General features: G+C 56.7%; 2 protein-coding genes across 5 annotated transcripts in view; both read right to left on the bottom strand.

The window, feature by feature from the left end:
- KHK (ketohexokinase) overlaps positions 1–3,596 on the bottom strand; it is a 16,361-nt gene extending 12,765 nt beyond the window's left edge. For 2 of the 4 annotated variants that reach the window (XM_017545562.2, XM_017545564.2), the window contains exon 1: positions 2,941–3,596. In XM_017545562.2, the coding sequence (XP_017401051.1) occupies positions 2,941–3,032 (92 nt within the window). In that variant the 5' untranslated portion in view covers positions 3,033–3,596. The remainder of the gene's footprint in view (positions 1–2,940) is intronic. The other 2 variants (XM_017545563.2, XM_037744620.1) reach the window with 1 other exon arrangement.
- A 278-nt stretch (positions 3,597–3,874) lies between these two features.
- On the bottom strand, positions 3,875–12,445 carry EMILIN1 (elastin microfibril interfacer 1). Its single transcript, XM_017545559.2, has 8 exons — positions 11,785–12,445; positions 10,701–10,820; positions 9,715–9,935; positions 6,221–8,149; positions 5,712–5,828; positions 5,232–5,249; positions 4,944–5,081; positions 3,875–4,584 (listed from the first exon to the last, which is right to left on the bottom strand). Exons 1-8 carry the CDS (start codon positions 11,952–11,954, stop codon positions 4,247–4,249), a joined length of 3,051 nt encoding a protein of 1,016 aa, XP_017401048.1. The 5' UTR covers positions 11,955–12,445; the 3' UTR covers positions 3,875–4,246.
- Positions 12,446–16,947: the final 4,502 nt, after the last annotated feature.

Here is a 16,947-nt window from a genome sequence, read left to right as displayed (position 1 = left end):
AAGGGAAGGGAAAGGAAGGGATTTCACTCTTGGGAAACCCTTCAAAGTCTCACTGATATTTCCTGTGCAGAAATGCTCAGCTGAGCAGGAGGATGCTTTCTGGAAGGCTCTCCTTGGCATGGGTTCTGGGAGGCAGAGGTCACATCCCAGGCAGCTCCCAAGAGCCCCAGCTGCCTGTCAAGCACGGAGACCCTGGGATAGGTGGGGCTGAGACACGCAGGAAGGGCTGGGTCCCACTGGAATGTACTCTTCTAGGAGGCAAACAGTCCAGAAGCCAGGCTGCAGGGAATCAGGGCCACGGGGCTGGAGGAGAGGCATGGCCTGGGGGGCAGGAGCGTGGCAGACACGGGAAGGGGCTCTTTAGAGAGGTGCCTCATTCGGTGCCCACCTTCAGAACCTGCCCCATCAGTGCAGGTGCCAGCAGGACCTCCTTCTCCTACCTTCCTGACATAATTTAGCTGAGAAGAAATGAGACTTCAGCTCTGACAGAAAGAGGTGCTGAGTCTTTCCCCAGGCTCTCCATGGTCCTCGGAGAGCCTGTGGCCCTGGAATTTGCACTGTTCCCCTGAGATGAACCCAACTCCTCACTGAGTGCCATGTCCTGGGGCTGCCTCGACCTTGCACAGTGGGTCAGGTCTACACAGTGGCATGCCCGTGCCCCTTCCTCCCATCCCTGCACCGCTGGCAAGGGGCTCTAACCCCTGGCAAACCAAAGCAAAGGGTCAACTCGAAGAGACGGTCAGCAGCAAAGGGACAGGATGTACAGGAGACAACGCAGGGCAAGGGTACTGGACTCCACGCTGGGAGACTCGAGCTGCAGCTACTGCCGTGCCACCATTTAACTCCACAGCCTTAGAAAACTCCAAATCTTCAGCTTCCTCGCCTATATAAAGGATTTCACTGATCTTTACACAGTTCTCATGGGCTGCTAGGAGGAGGATATGAAATAATATATGTGACAGTGCTTTGTGGCCCCAAAGCCTGAGGAGTGCCTGTGTCTCACCTCAGCCTCATGGCCATCAGCGGTGTCACGTGTCTTGCTGGAGTTCAGTCTTGAACTGCCTCTTACCCAGTTCTTAGCTGGGACAACGGATGTAGCCTAAGAGCAATTCTCAGTATTCTAAGCACTCGCTGACGGCACCAAGAGAAAGCTAGTGTCCTGCCCCACAGAAATGCCTTCACAGCATTACAGTGTAACGGTGGAGCCCTTATCAAGAGTAAATACAAGAACCAACCCAGGCTGGGTGTGGTGGCTCGCCCTATAACCTCAGCACTTCGGGAGGCTGAGGTGGGCAGATGACTTGAGGTCAGGAGCTCAAGACCAGCCTGGCCAACATGTCTCTAAAAAAAAAAAAAAAAAAAAGCCCTGTCTCTGCAAAAAAAATGAAAAATTAGCTGGGCATGGTGGCATACACCTGTAATCCCAGCTACTCGGGAGGTTGAGGCAGGAGAATTACTTGAATCCAAGAGGCAGAGGTTGCAGTGAGCCAAGATCGTGCCACTGCTCCAACCTGGGTGACAGAGCAATATTCCGTCTCAAAAAGAAAAAGAACCAGCCAGGCATGGTGACTCACAGCTATAATCCCAGCACTTTGGGAGGCTGAAGCAGGTGGATCACAAGGTCAGGAGTTTGAGACCAGCCTGGCCAGCGTGGTGAAATCCCCATCTGTAATAAAAATACAAAAATTGGCCATGCATGGTGGCACACCTGTAATCCCAGCTACTCAGGAGGCTGAGATAGGAGAATCGCTTGACCCCAGAAGGCAGAGGTTGCAGTGAGCCGAGATCGTACCACTGCACTCCAGCCTGGGTGACAAATCAGCTGGGTGCAGTGGCTCACTAGTCCCACACACAGGATCTGCTTCTCTTCCATGAGGCTGCTCCCGGCACTTTGAGAAGCCGAGCCAGGAGGATTGCTTGAGCCCAGGAGCTCAAGACCATCCTGATCAACATAGAGGGACCTCGTCCCTGCACAAAATTCAAAATACAGCTGGGATGGTGGCATGGATGTGTGGACCCAGCTACTCAGGAGGCTGAAGTGGGAGGATCACTTGAGTCTAGGAGGTCAAGGCTGGCTAATTTTGTATTTTTAGTAGAGACAGGGTTTCTGCACGTTGGTCAGGCTGGTCTCGAACTCCCGACCTCAGGTGATCTGCCTGCCTCAGCCTCCCAAAGTGCTGGGATTACAGGCGTGAGCCATTGCACCCCGACTTTTCAGTTTCTGGCAGATAACTGAGAAGGATGTTTTCCACTACTAAAGGCTGTTCATTGACCTTTGTGAAAGGACTTCTGGTAAACTTCTCCTGGAATTTAGCACCAGGAAAAAGTGCGGGGCTCATGAACCAGCTCTATCCATAACCCCTGGTATCTCATGTTTGCCTCCAGTGCCAGCAAGCCCTGAGCTATAGTCAAAGCTCAAATGCCATGGTCTTAAATGTTCTTCAACAGTTTATGCATGCTTTTTACTGTAAGCTACCTCAAATCTTTCTCAGAAATAGGGACAAGATATATGTGGTAAATAATTAGAAGTAAATAATTAGAAGTTGGAGAGGCAAGTGCATAGGTTTGGAGTTTTTAAAGCAGCAGCAAAAGCAGGAAACGGGTCCTGCACCTTAGTAGCTGTGTGCTCCTGGATAAACCCCTTCACCTCCGAATTTATACTTGCTTATCAGTAAAATGGGGATCCTGATGACTGACACCATCCCCGAGTTGAAATGGAAATTGGTCAACACAATGCTATCCAAATCCTGGGTCGTCTTATGAAAAGCCTCAATTCCTTCCTCTCTTCTCTCCTGTGGGGAGCCCCCGGGGATTCCCGGGCAGAGGGCCTAGGTCCGGCCTTGAAGCTGGGCTATCAGGGCCTCACTGCGGGGTTTCTATGGGCACAAACACTGGGCTGCAGCAGTCGCTGTGGTCCCGAGGGGACCTGGGCGCCCCTACCTTATCTCCGAGTCCTCCTTAGGGTACTTGTCCACCAGGCTGATGACGTCCAGCACCACTAGCCCCACGCACAGGATCTGCTTCTCTTCCATGAGGCTGCTCCCAGAGCTTCCTGCCCGCCCGGCTGAAGGGGTTCCTCCCGGCCTCTGTCTCTTATCCAGGAGGATGGTGTCCCCGCTCCCAGGAGCTGCCCTGGCTCCTCCTCCACGTGGGAGTTCCTCCTCCAGGGAGCCACCTGCAGCAGCGCGGGGTGCAGGGAACGAACGGAGCAGGGCCCTTGCTCCGGACGCCCAAAGACCAGAGGTGGCCTGGGAAAGCTACCCCCGAGGTGTTGTTCCCCGGTCTTCCCTTAGCAGTTGCCTGGGCCTGCAGATGGCAACACCTCCCACTTCTCAGCCTCAGTTCCCTTGCTTGTCAGATGGACTCGGAGCCCATGCAAACGTTTCTAAAGCGCAGCTAAGCGATCTCGAGAATGCAAAAGAAAATGGGCTGGAAATGCGCTGCTTGCCCTACCCTCTGCTGCACCTGCGTCTCCGACTCCCCACCCTGGACCTGCGGGGTAGAGCTGGGCCTTGTATCTGCAGCCCTGCCTGAAGCCCGCTGTCGCGGCCGCCCCGCCCGCCCTGGTTAGTCCCAGCCGAGGCCACGCCTCAGCCGCGGAGCAGCCAGACTCGCAGGGTGGGCGGCGGCCTCCTGTGACGGGAACGCCGAGCGCCCCCTGGCGGACCCCGGCGTAACGGGCGTGACTCGAGGGAGGTGTCACTGGAGCGGGGCGAGCGCCGCTCGCTGCCTGAGCTGCTCCGAGCCGGGCGGAGGCGGTGAGCGCAGTGCGGAAGCCGGAGTCCCCTCTGGAGGCTGCCTTCTCTCCCGCCCCGTGCCCTGTGCAAGCCTGGCAGTCCCCAATCCCGTACCGGAGCAGAACGGCTCGTTTAGATTTTTTTAGAAAAACCAAGTGTCTTTATTCCCGGATCGTTCAGTACGGCGGTGGGCGGCGCCCGCGCGGGGGAGCCTGGCGCCCAGGGACTCGGCCTGGAGGGCCGGTGGAGGGAGCGGAGGGTGCGAGGATCGGCTCCTCCGCAGGCCGGCCCTGGAAGGGTTCAGCGGGGATCGCGCCTAGCCAAAAATCTGCACTGGCGGCCCGGGCCTCCCTGAGCAGGCGCGCCCCCGGGTCTGGGCGCGGTGCGGCTGCGGGCCCGGGTGCGACGCTCGCCCAGGGCTGGGTGCCCTGTCCCAGGCAGGACCCCGGGAGCCGGCTGCCCCTGCTGTCTCTTTGGCCGACGTAGACACGTCGGGCCGGGCCCCCAGTCTACGCGTGTTCAAGCTCCGCGTCCTCATAGAGCAGGGCCCCGCTGAAGACGGTGAGCGGCTCCTGCGAGTGCGCCAGCGGCCCCATGACCAGGTCGATGCAGACCGTGTCCCCGGCCTGCAGCGGCAGGATAAGGCTGAGGACGCCCAGGGTGCCCGGGCTGGGCTGGCTCTCGGCCACCGGCTTATTCTCCAGGCCCTCGGGCTCATAGCCGCCGGAGTCTATGCGGGCCACGCCCTGGTTGGAGCGGGACAGCACGGCCTCCACCTTCTCGTTCCGGTGTCCAGTCAGCACCGTGCTCAGCAAGTAGCGTCCGGCCAGTGGCGCTGTGAACTTGCCTGGGGACAGGGAGTCAGTCAGGGGAGCCAGGGAGGCCCGGGGAGCAGAGCTCCTGTACTGGGGAGGGACCCGCTCGCTGGAATGTAGGCGGCAGGGAATTGGGGGCTTTGTTCACTGTGCATCCCCAGCACTTCAAACAGTGCCTGGCAAAGCAGGCCCCAGTAGAGATCTGCTGAATGAATGAATCACTACTCCTCCTCCCCACTGGATGAGAATGAATACATGAAGAAAGAGCCAGGGTCTCCCCAAATCAGAGAATGAAAAGATTCACACTGTCAGAAGAGGCAAGAATGGGAAGATACCACTGCACACCTGACCCACTTCCCCAACTGTCCAACCCAGCCCCTCCCAGGCCTACCTGTCTTTGGATCATAACCGCCTCCATCATTGAGCAGGACTCTGTCAAAGGGGACTGTGCCTGGTTCAGACCAGGGCAAACTCAGGGCAGCTGAAAATGCCACACGAGGCACAGGGGCTGCTGGTGCCCCCTCCATTCCTGGTGGGAAGGCCGAGTGGTAGAGGGGATGCTCAGGGCAGAGCGCCAGCCTCCTCCCCCTGCTGGATCCCCAGCCCAGGGCTGCCTGAGGACCTCCACCCTACAACCCCTGGTCACTTCTCCCTCCAGAATCGAATGAAAGGCACTCACCCTGTTCACCTTGAGGACCTGTGAGAAGAGGAAAGGGAGCAGTGAGAAGCAGGGCAGCTCTCACCAAGTCCCTCAGCAAGCATCTGCTTAGGCTCTCCTGTTGTGCTGGGTGCTACCGGGACTTCAAAGCAGGAATTGGGATATCAAGAAAAAGAGGAATAGGTAGGGTCCATTCTGTTCAATTGCTGGGCCATCCCAGCCTTTTACACCCAGACAGCCATAATAGGCTCATCTTTCATCTCCAGTACTGCAGTGGGGCCAGCATTATCCATTAGCCCCCTAATACCCATTAACCAAACACAGTGACTATCACAGTTCCTCCTCACTTTCCTCTGTCTTTCCTTTGTCAGGTAGGACCCAATTCCCCTGGTCAAGTTTAGAGTGGAATGTCAAGCCTGGGATTGCCAGCAGGGGTCCAGGTTAGGGGCTTGGGGGGGGCGGTGGCAACCCTGACTGCAGTAAGGGTCTCAGTGTACATACCTGGTGGCCCAATGGGCCCCTCTTGCCCGTCCTTGCCTGGAGATCCTGGTGGTCCAGCAGGGCCTGGGGGTCCCTGTAACCCAGGAGGCCCTGGGGGCCCAGCCTCTCCTGCAGGCCCTACAGTGACAAAACTGAGTTGAGGGAGAGCCAGAACAGGAGCTTCCGATGGGTAAGGAAGGTGGGTGGTGGCTTCATGGACAGGGAGAAGATGGATGGAACAGGTGGAGCTTTGCAGGCCGAGGGGGCAATGGGGTCCCTGGCTGCACGTGCTGGACCCCTGGCTGGCAGAGCAGCATCCTCTCCGCCCACAGGCCTAGTGAGCAGCCAGAGGGTGGGCGAGGAGCTAGGCCCTTGCATCATCTCTTGCAGGCATACTATAACACCTGGAATAGTGGTTGGAGCTGCGATTCATGCTGGGAAAAGCAAGGAGAAAGCAGAGTTGGAGGCTGTGCTGGGAGAGGGTGAAGAAAGGCCTGAAAGGGGTGCCCTCATGCCTTTTGCTCACTCACCAGTGAAGTCCTTCATGCTGAGCTGGTGCAGACGGTGCTTCAGGTGCTCCAGGGAGCTGTTAAGGGCACTGAGTCGCCTGCCCAGGCCTGCCTGCCCCCCTAGCAGCTTCTCCAGCAGGGCTGCCTGTGTCCAGCTGGTGGTGTTGGTTTCCCGTAGCCCAGCCCAGAGCCCAGCTATGTGTTTGGAAAGGCCCTCACGCAGGCCCTGCAGTCCCCCAGTCACAGTGTCCAACCGTTCACAGACTCCCTCGAGACGGCCCAGTCGCCCCTCTAGGCTGGGGCACTGGCTGGCCTGTGCCTGTCCCTCCTCCAGGCCTCGGAAGCGCTCCTCACTCTCCGTAGCATGCTCTGTGGCCTCCTGCTGCAGCCTGTTAATCTCAGAAATGATGCGGTCTTTGGTGGCCCCAAGGTCAGCCAGATCAGCGCCCTGGCCCTCCACAGTGGTCTGGAGCTCATTCAGTGAGTCATTGAGGGAGCTGAAGGTGAGAATCACCTCAGAAAGCTCTCCTTGCAGGGCCTGCAGGGCTGAGCCTGAGCTGCCCCCAAACACGCTGAAGCCATCCAGGGGCCCACGGCTTGGTCCCCCAACACCTGGACCAGCCCCAGGGCCCCGAGGAGGCAGCAGGGGGCAGGAGCAGCGCTCCACACCATCCCGAAGGCGGCCTAGTTCCTCTTGGACTCCCCCGCAGGCCCCACAGCCCTCATCCCCATGGGCCTGCAGCAGCCCCTCCAGTTGGCCGAGCCGGGCCACAGTGAGATTCAGCCGCAGTGTGAACTCCGCAGCTGTCTCATCCTGTGCATCCACACGATCCTGGAGCCGGCCCACAACCCCCTGCAGTCCCTCCAGCATGGCCTGCTGGGTCTCCCCTGCTGCTTCCACCTTGTGCAGGCCTGAGCCCACCAGCCGCAGCTGCCCCTCACTGTCCAGCACCCTTCGCTCCAAGGCACTGAGAATCTCGCTGACTTGAGAGTCCTGCTCCCCAGGGGCCCCAGAGCAGAGCTGCCCACATGCCTGCACAGCCCCTGCCACCTGCTCCTCCAATAGATCCAGCCGCCCCCCCAGCTCCCCACTCACATTGGCCAGCAGCCCCCCCAGCTGCTCTAGTCGGCCCCGGGCAGCAGGCAGCCAGTGGCCCAGTCCCCCAGGAGCCTCAGGCCAGCTCTCCTCCTGCTCCTCCGAGGGGCCCAGGGTGGAGTTGAAGCGGTCCTCCAGGCGAGACAGGCGGGAGGCCAAGCTGGTGTAGCCTGGGGGATGGCCCCCCTGCCCGGCTGCTCCTCCCAGCTCGGTGCCTCGCCGCCCACTCAGAACTGTCACTGAGCCGGCTACCACATCCAGCCTGCGCTCCAGCTCTGCCAGTCGCTGGCCCAGCTCTGGAGGGCAGCATTCCTGAGGGGGCCTGCGGCCCATGGCCAGGCCGGCGAGCTGCCGTTGCCGCTCCTCCATGGAGGCCAGCAGCTTCTCCAGTGCCCGCAGCCGCTCCCGGTCCTCCTGCTGCTGCTGGCGGAAGCCATCTACCCCCGTCAGGCACACGGAGCAGGACTCCTGCAACCGCTGCTCCAGCTGCTGCAGCAGCTCCTCACTGGAACCCGGAGGGGCCGAGGCCAGGGCTGGTGCCCTGTTGCCCACACTGCTGCTGCCACTGCTATGATGGTTGTTGAGGTGACCCAGCTCCTGGTCGTGGGTGGAGACACGGGTGTCCAGGAGCTGCAGTTGGTGCTGGATCTCATTGAGGGTTTCATGCACGCCAGGGCGGGCAGCCGCATCGGCTGGCTGCTGCCTCCCGTTGAAGGCGGTCTCCACAGCCCTCTGTACATCCTCTGCCAGGCGCCCACTCAGTCCCTGCAGGATACCCTGCAGGCTTTGCAGCTCCTTGGACAGGCTCTGCACCTGCTCCTCCAGCTGCTGCATCTTCTGTGACTCCCCAAGACCTGAGGAGAGGGGAAGGCAGAAGGCAGAGGGGCTGGACCCCAGAGCTCAGGGCCCCTGCTCGCCCTAGCTCCAGTAAGGCTCAGAGGCCCAGGCTGGCTCTGCCTCTCCTTTGGGTGATATTGGCAAGAGGAAAAGAAAGGAAACTCCATTCACTGAATGCTTCTAGGCCAAATTTGAACCATGGCTCTGTTCTTCACCAACTGCCCTGGGGGAGGATCTTTCCCATCTTAGAGACTAGGAAACAGGACCAGAGACATTAGGTGCCTGGCCATGGAGCTCAGGTTTCCTAAGTGGCCGTGCTAAGTTTCCAACTCAGACCATATATCCGGCCCCCAGGACCATGTCCTTTCCATCTGCCCACAGTAACTCTTTTTTTTTTTTTTTTTTTGAGACGGAGTTTCACTCATGTTACCCAGGCTGGAGTGCAATGGCACGATCTCGGCTCACCGCAACCTCCGCCTCCTGGGTTCAGGCAATTCTCCTGCCTCAGCCTCCTGAGTAGCTGGGATTACAGGCACGCACCACCCTGCCCAGCTAATTTTTTGTAGTTTTAGTAGAGATGGGGTTTCACCATGTTGACCAGGATGGTCTCGATCTCTTGACCTCGTGATCCACCTGCCTCGGCCTCCCAAAGTGCTGGGATTACAGGCTTGAGCCACCGCGCCCGGCCTTTTTTTTTTTTTTTTTTTAAGATGGGGTTTCACCACGTTGGCCAGGCTGGTCTTGAACTCCTGACCTCCCAAAATGCTAAGATTACAGGTGTGAGCCACCGCGCTCAGCCCTGAGCCACCGCACCCAGCCCAGTGATTCTTAACTTCTTGGAAACTCTTTTCTTATCTGTGAAAATATAATGACACTCTTCTGTCATGGGGCTGTCAAGAGGGGCAAAATGGGAGTGCTGGGGAGTCACTTTGGATGCCACAGCAGTAGCTACAACTGGGCGGCACTTCCCTGCAACACAACAGGGACAAAGAAGAGGCTCTGTGGACTGTGAGAGATGGCCAGAAGTTCCTGTTTGCCTAATTCTAGTACTACTATCGCAGGGCAGGGAAACAGCACATCCGGTGTGCAGCACGCAGGAGGGAAGGCAAACCACAGGAACTGCTGCATGCTGGGACCTGCAGTCTCCAGAGGCCACGGAAGGGTGTGGGACCTGTAGTCAGGTGCAATGCATGCTAGGATTTGTAGTCTCAACTGTCTGTCCCCATGGACCAAGCTTCTCAAAGGAATGCCCCATTTCTCCTGCAGCTGTTTGAAGGATCTTGGCCACATGTGGGCATATGTGAGCACATTCTCTTTCTCAGCCTTCTTTTTCTCAGTCTCTCCATCTTTTGGGTGCTCTCTCTTTCTGTCTCTCTCTCTCACTCTCACATACAGACACACACAAATACACACACGTACACACACACAGGCAGGGAATTTCTGCGATCTCATTAACTCCCTTCTGTTCCCCTTCTCCCTGGCATAGAGCACGGGGGATTCCCCTGCAGCCTGGCCCACATTTCCCCAATTCATCAGATCCCTATTTGGCACTTCCCACCCCCACAGCAGCTCCCACACTCACCTTCTCCCCCCAGCCCACTGAGGGGGCTGCCTGCACTGGAGCCAGAGAGGTTGGGGCGGGCAAGCTGGGTCAAGGGCCTTGGTGTGGAAGATGCAGGCCCCAGTGCTGGAGCGGGACTCTCCGCACAGTCGTCGCCCCCGTAACCCTGACAGCACCTCCATTCCATGTCCGTCACTGTCTTGTAGGCCACACGGTAGCGAGGGCGGAGGAAGCGGCGGTACCTGGCAGAGGCAGGAGGCCTCTTTATTCCTCCCTGTACTGTCAGTCAGGTGACCCTGGTCCCTGTCCTCAGGATTGGGCAGCTGCTGGTGGGCACGACCTGTCCTTCAGGTTGGGTCCCTCTTACTGTCCAACATGTGGCCCTGCTCAGCTGACAGCTGTCAGCTTTTTTTTTTTTTGAGACAGAGTCTGCTCTGTTGCCGAGGCTGGAGTACAGTGGCAAAATCTCAGCTCACTGCAACCTCCACCTCCTGGGTTCAAGGGATTCTCCTGCCTCGGCCTCCTGAGTAGCTGGGATTACAGGCATGTGCCATCACGCCCAGCTAATTTTATATTTTTAGTAGAGACAGCTTTCTCCATGTTGGTCAGGCTGGTCTCTAACTCCTGACTTCAGGTGATCCACCCTCCTCAGCCTCCCAAAGTGCTGGGACTACACGGGTAAGCCACCGAGCCCAGTCTAGCTGTCAGCTTTTTAACCAAGGGCTAAATCCCTGCTCTTCCTTCCCTTGCCCTGCGCTGGATCCTTGAGCTCCTCTGCTTGAGCCTGAGCCACCCCAGATAAGGCATCTGGGGCTGGTGGACGAGGCAGGTTTGCCCTCAGTATCCCACCAGCCAAACTGCTGCCTCAGTATCTCCTCAAAATGGCTGTGATCCAAGCCCTACCCTGCCCTCGATCTCTGCTTTGTACGGATTCCCTGAGTTGGCCACCCACCATCTGCCCTCACCCACTTCCCACCAAGGGTCCATTCCCCAGCCCTGGGACTCACATGATGCTTTGGGGACACTGGGGCTGGCCCCAGGCACAGGGCTGGTACTTGACATATGTCTCCACTCCATCCTCAAGGACACAGCTCACTGTCCGGGTCACCACATAGGCACACCAGTTCCTGCAGGTACAACCCCCTCTGGGTCCAACGACCAAAGACACATGCCCTGGGGGAGGGCCCAGGGGCTGCCAGAGGGGCTGAGAATGGTTCAAAAGATGCAGGGCCCTTGGGGATCCATGAGAGCAAGGGCTTTGGCAGGGGCACCCTCCCTATCCCCCATGCTTTCCTGTGTAGCAGGAGCAGATGAAGACTTTTCAAGATGGGGAGAGGCACAGAATGGAAAACCACAACCACAGAGCAGTCAGTCCCCGTGGCAGTGGAGTCCTGGGGAACCTCTGAAGGTACCCGATCATGTGTGTCACTTTCTGGCCATGTCTGAGTCCCCAGCTCGGCATGCTGTGTGAGCACGCCAGCCAGGGCCCTGTGGGTGATCTCCTGGACACTGGCTTCCACCCCACCCCTCCAGGAGAGGCTGGGTAGGCCAGCTCCAGGTTAAGTAGAGAATAAGCCATTGATGAGCCTCCCCCTCTTGGGGCCTGCAGTTCTACACTCCTGGCCCCATTCATGCCAGCCTCTGATCTGTGTCTGGCTGGAGGGCTGGAAGGAACAGAGCGGGAGTGGTGTCAGAATTATGGATTACTGGATGGGGCCAAGGGAGCCCTGGAGAGGGTCAGAAGGTCTCCCTGAGGCTCTGGGGCTGGGAGACACAAGGCATCTGGCAGGAAGGCCTGGCTCATGCCCCTTAGGGCAGCTTCCCTGGGCACGTAACTGCAGGGCTCTGGTGCTCCACAGGGGGATGTGGGAGCAGACCCCCTAGGTTACCAAGGGAGTGCATGTGCTCAGGGGGTCCTGGAAAAGGCCTCGTTGGAAGGTGGGCATATGAGAAGCCACCTGACGGATGGGCTTCCTCACTCCCCCTCTACCCTGCATTAGCGGACACAGCCCAGGTTAGGGAGCCAGGCGGGGGCGGCATTCTGACCCCCTTCTCACCACCGGAGCCTCGGGCTGGGACCCAGACTCTTACCTGTGGCGGCTGGCAGGCCGGGGGGCGCTCTGGGCCTGGGGCGCCCCGGGGCTGAGGGCCCCACCGACCCCAGTGTAGAGGCTGTAGCCTCGAGGAGGGTAGCTGGCGGCCCCCGCGGCTGCGGCCAGCAGGCAGCAGAGGTAGCAGCTCCAGAGGGCGCGGGGGGCCATGGCGGGGCGCTCCGCAGTGGCCCTCAGAGACTCATCCTGTCCGGCTGCTGGCGCCTCTGCTGGCCCGGGGATGCCGCTGCTCTGCAGGAGGGCGCGAGCCCGTCCCGTCCGACCCGGCTTCCTGCCGGCAGCCCCCTGGCCCACGCCTTCTTCTTGGCTGCCTGGCTTGACCCTTCTCCCCTCCTCTGTTCTCCTCAGCTCCTGTCCGTCCCGCTCGGTTCCTTCCGCTGTCCTCTTCACTTCTGAGGGGGTTTGTTCTCTGTGCCCGCTCTGGGCTCCCGCGCCCAGTCCCTGCCCCTCTCAGGAGCTGCTCTCTGAAGCTGCGTCCTGCGCGACCGCCCCCTTGTCCCAGCTGGCCCTCTTCTGGTCTCCCTGTCCTCTTTCCCTGATGACCGGATCCTGGGGGTGACAGGGCTTTGCCCCTGCGGCTGTTCAGAGGCGCGAGAATGACCGTGGGGCGGGCCCTGGCCTCCTCCCTCCCTGCTGGGTCCCCTCCCCTCCCCCCTGTCTGGCTGGCGGTCTGGCCTCCCCCTTCCTCCCCCAACCTCTCCAACCATCGTGCGCCACATCTGCTTCTTGTTAACTCCGGGAAAGAGGAGAAAAAAAGGAAAAACAGAAATGTGGAGTTGCCGCCGGGCTTGAGGCCAGCCTCTCTGACGGGCCACATGGAGCCCGGGCCAAAGCTGGGGAGGAGGCCCAGGGCTGGTCACTCTGACGGGAACAAGAGCCAGAGCCTCAGCTCTCCTGGGATTGGAGCAGACCTCCCCTGGGGGAGAGGGAGGGCCCCAGAGAGGGCGCCCAGAGGGGAGGGCAGGACGGGAGGACTGGACAGGGAGAATGAGCTTGGAGGGCTCAGCAAGACTTCACGCGCCGTCTAGTCCAGCAGTCTCCTTTTAGGGATGTGAAAATTGAGGTCAGAGTGGGAGCGTAACTTGTCCAAGGTAACACAGCAAGCTAGTGGTAAGGCTGAGTACACACTAAATACCAGGTCAGTGACTTGGGAGAAAGGAAGAGAGGAGAGTGGGCTGTTGGGCCAGGGAGGAAAAGGTCAAAGACTCCACTGAGGCAGACAGGAAATCCAGAGATGATAGAAGAGGAAGAAAGGCATCTGGCAATGGAGGCAGGCTTCTGTCAAGCAGTGGAGGGCACGTAGGCAGGGAGAGAAATCCTTTCTTAAAGGGATAAATGAAAATGTGTCCTGGGCTTGTTTTGGTGATGGTCAGGCCATAACTGGATGGGGGTGGGGGGAGGTAAATCGAGACCTATCTTTAGTGCACCAAAGGAAGTCACTCCCTAGACCATAGGCAAGTCTGATAGCTATGGATGGCAAAGAGCCATCAGCCTGACCTGAAAGTTCCACCTGCACCATCTGGATCTGAAAGCTTGGTCCCCATCACCATCTGGCCCTCAGCGCTGGACCAGAGTCTCCAGGAGGTGGGATGCTTGGGAGAGAGAAACAAGCACTAGACAGAAAGGAGACAGGAGAAAGCTGTGTGCCAGGCACTGTGGAGGCGCCCAGGTAGCAAAGGCACAGGTAAGACCCAGGCTCTGTCCACGAACTGGCAAATGAGGCTGTTGGAGAATGGGACACAAGCCCCTAGAGAACTGCCACAGCCAGGACAGAACAAGTGCCAAGGGGGCAGGGCAGAGGGATGATGCATGTTCCAGCTAGGACGAGGCAAAAGACAGCTGGCTGAGGGGGACAGTCAGAGGAGAGGTTGGAAAAGACAGAAGCTGAACAGCACTGGGGTGGGGGCGGGGGGCAGGAGTCAAGAACAGAGACAAGGTGAGAAGAGAGAGATTCAGGCTCAGGGAGAGTGATCTGCCTCAGTCTTCTCAGCTGTAACACAGGAGTAACAGGACTCTCCATCCCACTTTGTGAGGATTAAGTTAAGAGATGTAAAGCATTCTAGAACAGGGCCTGGCAAATGGTAAATGCTAAATCAACGTTAGCTCTTTTTTTGTCACAGGAAAAAATGGGACAGAAATTCCAAGAGGTAGATTGTGGACAAATCAGGGAGAGGCTCAAATGACTGGTTATGAGGTTGTATTGCAGGTTTTTGAGTAGAAGCATATACATATACACAAAAGAAGATATTGTGGGTGAGAAGGCTGAATAGGTGTCAGAGCACAGGGAATCTAGCCCCAGCTCCTCCTCGGGCTATGAACGAGCAAATCCCATGACACCACTAGGAGTCTATGTGTCCTCTAAAGTCCCTTCCAAATTCTACATTGCAAAGTGGTACAGACTTGGGCTGTGGTGGTGACAGTGACCATGGATAGGCAGGGAAAGCTGTGACTGCTTGGTGACTGCCTAGGTAATGAGGGACCAGATGAAGGGAGACACAAGAGAAGATTCCAGCATTCATTTGAGCCAGGATGAAGAAGTTGGGAAGAGAGCAGGTTTGGAGGAAAGAAAAGTGACTGTAGTTTGGACATGGTGAATTTAAGATGACAGCAACACATCCTAGTGGAAACCAATGTCCAGGATGGTTAGTAGTGGTGGACCATGGATTCTTCCAGCATGTGCAGGACAACAGTTGGAAGCCATGAGAATGAATGCCATCAGATCATCTTGCCTCTGATGTCCTATGACCCAGAATGTGACCTTGATGGCTAAGAGAAAAGTCTGTGAAAAGACAGGCTCAGGCTGGGTTCAGTGCCTCATGCCTGTAATCCTACCACTTTGGGCAGCCCAGGTGGGAAGATCACTTGAGGTTAAGAGTTTGAGACCAGCCTGGCCAACATGGTGAAATCCCATCTCTACTAAAAATACAAAAATTAGGCTGGGCGCGATGGTTCACGCCTGTAATCCCAGCACTTTGGGAGGCCAAGGCAGGTGGATCACATAAGGTCAGGAGTTCGAGACCATCCTGACCAACATGGCAAAACCCTGTCTCTACTCAAAACACAAAAATTAGCCGTATGTGGTGGTGTGTGCCTGCAATTCCAGCTACTTAGGAGGCTGAGGCACAAGAATTGCTTGAGCCCAGGAAGCGGAGGGTGCAGTGAGCCAAGATAGCGCCACTGCACTCCAGCCTGTGCAACAGAGGGAGACTGTCTCAGAAAAAAATAAAAGGGGGGTGGTGAAAGTAAATGCTGAAACCAACAGAAATGGAAATTTGTAGGTGCCCCTTAGACCCCTGGGGATCAGCACACAGGGAGAGTTGAAGGAAATGTTCACAGGAGATCCCAATTTCAAAGAAGTTGTCGCTGGAAGGCTGCAGCTTTGTCCCTGGTCTCCAGGATCTGGCTCTGGCCCTGGCAGGAAGCCAATCCACTTCTCCTCCAGATTGCCCCAGCTGCTGCTATGGGTTTTCTTTCTCTGCTCTTTTCCTTCTCCTCTCCCTTTAGGGGGCCTCTGACAACCTGAAAAGTCACTCCAGCCATCTTGTCACTGCCCAATTGTTACCCATTCCCTCTCCTACCCTCTGAAGTTCAAAACTTCGGTGTATAATTTCCATGTGTCAAGTAAAAAATGTTGCCTTTGAAATACAGTTGCAGTAAGGCGCATTTCATTTGCCTTTCTTGTAATTAGGAGACAAGACCTAGGAGCTGTCATGAATGTTTGTGAGATCACAAATAAATCAGTGGCTCTAGGTTCACCAGGGAGGACACGTCCCCTTGCTGGCTTAAGTGGGCAAGCAGGCTGCAATGGAGACTAAGGTTAGAGTGAAGTGGCAGTGGTGATGGTGGCAGTGACATGCTGGTGGTGGTACTGGCAGGCAGCCATAGATTTCCAAAGTAATTGGTAAGAGTTCCTGACCCCCAAAAAAGCAAAGTTTCTGGTGGCACTAGGACATGAACTATTTTACAACCTCTCCAAGATGGGTAATTTCCAAGGATCTAGTGCCAACTGGCCCTACTAGGCAATTAACTAATTCATTCAGCTTCACTGACTGAGCAATGAGTTCATGACCAGGGTCAGGACAGCTGTGGACACTAGCAATAAGGAGCATGTTATGTCTAGCTTCTCTGTCAGAGGACTGAATATTGGGAGGGAAAAAGGGGGTATAATGTGATTTGGGGTCTGGCACGGTGGCTCACACCTATAATCCCAACACTTTGGGAGGTTGAGGCATGCAGATCACTTGAGGTCAGGAGTTCGAGACCAGACTGGCCAACATGGTGAAACCTCATTTCTACTAAAAATGCAAAAATTAGCCGGGTGTGGTAGCATACCCCTATAATCCCAGCTACCCAGGAGGCTGAGGCAGGAGAATCGCTTGAACTTGGGAAGCAGAGGATGCAGTGAGCCAAGATTGCATCACTGTACTCCAGCCTCAGCAACAGAGCGAGAGTCCAGCTCAAAAATAAATAAATAAATAAATAAATAAAGTGATTTGGGCCTTGAGTCATGCCAATCCACATGGGAATTCAAGCTTGTGAGGAGTCTTGAGCAAAAGCCCACTCTTCTCCAAACAGATACACTTTACTTTTCCTTCCAGCTCTTCCTCTAGCTATAATACTTTAGTAGCCAACCTCCCTGAACCCAGTTCCCCTTTTCCCAGGTCTTGTTGCTTTCTCACTTCTGAGCCTAATCCTGATCTCACGTCCTTTCCTTGAAAATGTCACATTAATCACAGAGATTGAGCTCCACAAGTGCCCCCATCATCTCCCTCCACATCCTCCCAAATCCCTTCAGGATGAGGCTGCGCCTGTTTCACTTCCCACAGTTTTTCATCCAAGCTTGGTTCAAGATTTGTCAGTTCTTAGTTAAGTCTAGTTCAGTCTCATAGACCGTTTTTTGTTTCAGTTCTTCCAGGCACTGGGCCAAACGACCCATTCAAGGCTGATAAAGACTCACTGACCTAGGCACAGGAAGTTCTGGGAGGTGAATGAATTTCTGGGTGGTCCTAAAATAAATCCTTTCCCTCTTGTGCCTAACCCTAGGACAACCTACTAAGTCCACAGTCTGACCTAGAACATGTCGTGGAGGTAGGAGGAATAGGTGACACTACTCTTTCACCAGTTTGTAGAAACTTGGTGAAAT

Source organism: Cebus imitator, unplaced genomic scaffold (genome assembly GCF_001604975.1).
Source record: "Cebus imitator isolate Cc_AM_T3 unplaced genomic scaffold, Cebus_imitator-1.0 Scaffold180, whole genome shotgun sequence".
Taxonomy (NCBI): Eukaryota; Metazoa; Chordata; class Mammalia; order Primates; family Cebidae; genus Cebus; species Cebus imitator.
This window is presented reverse-complemented; position numbering and strand designations above follow the sequence as displayed.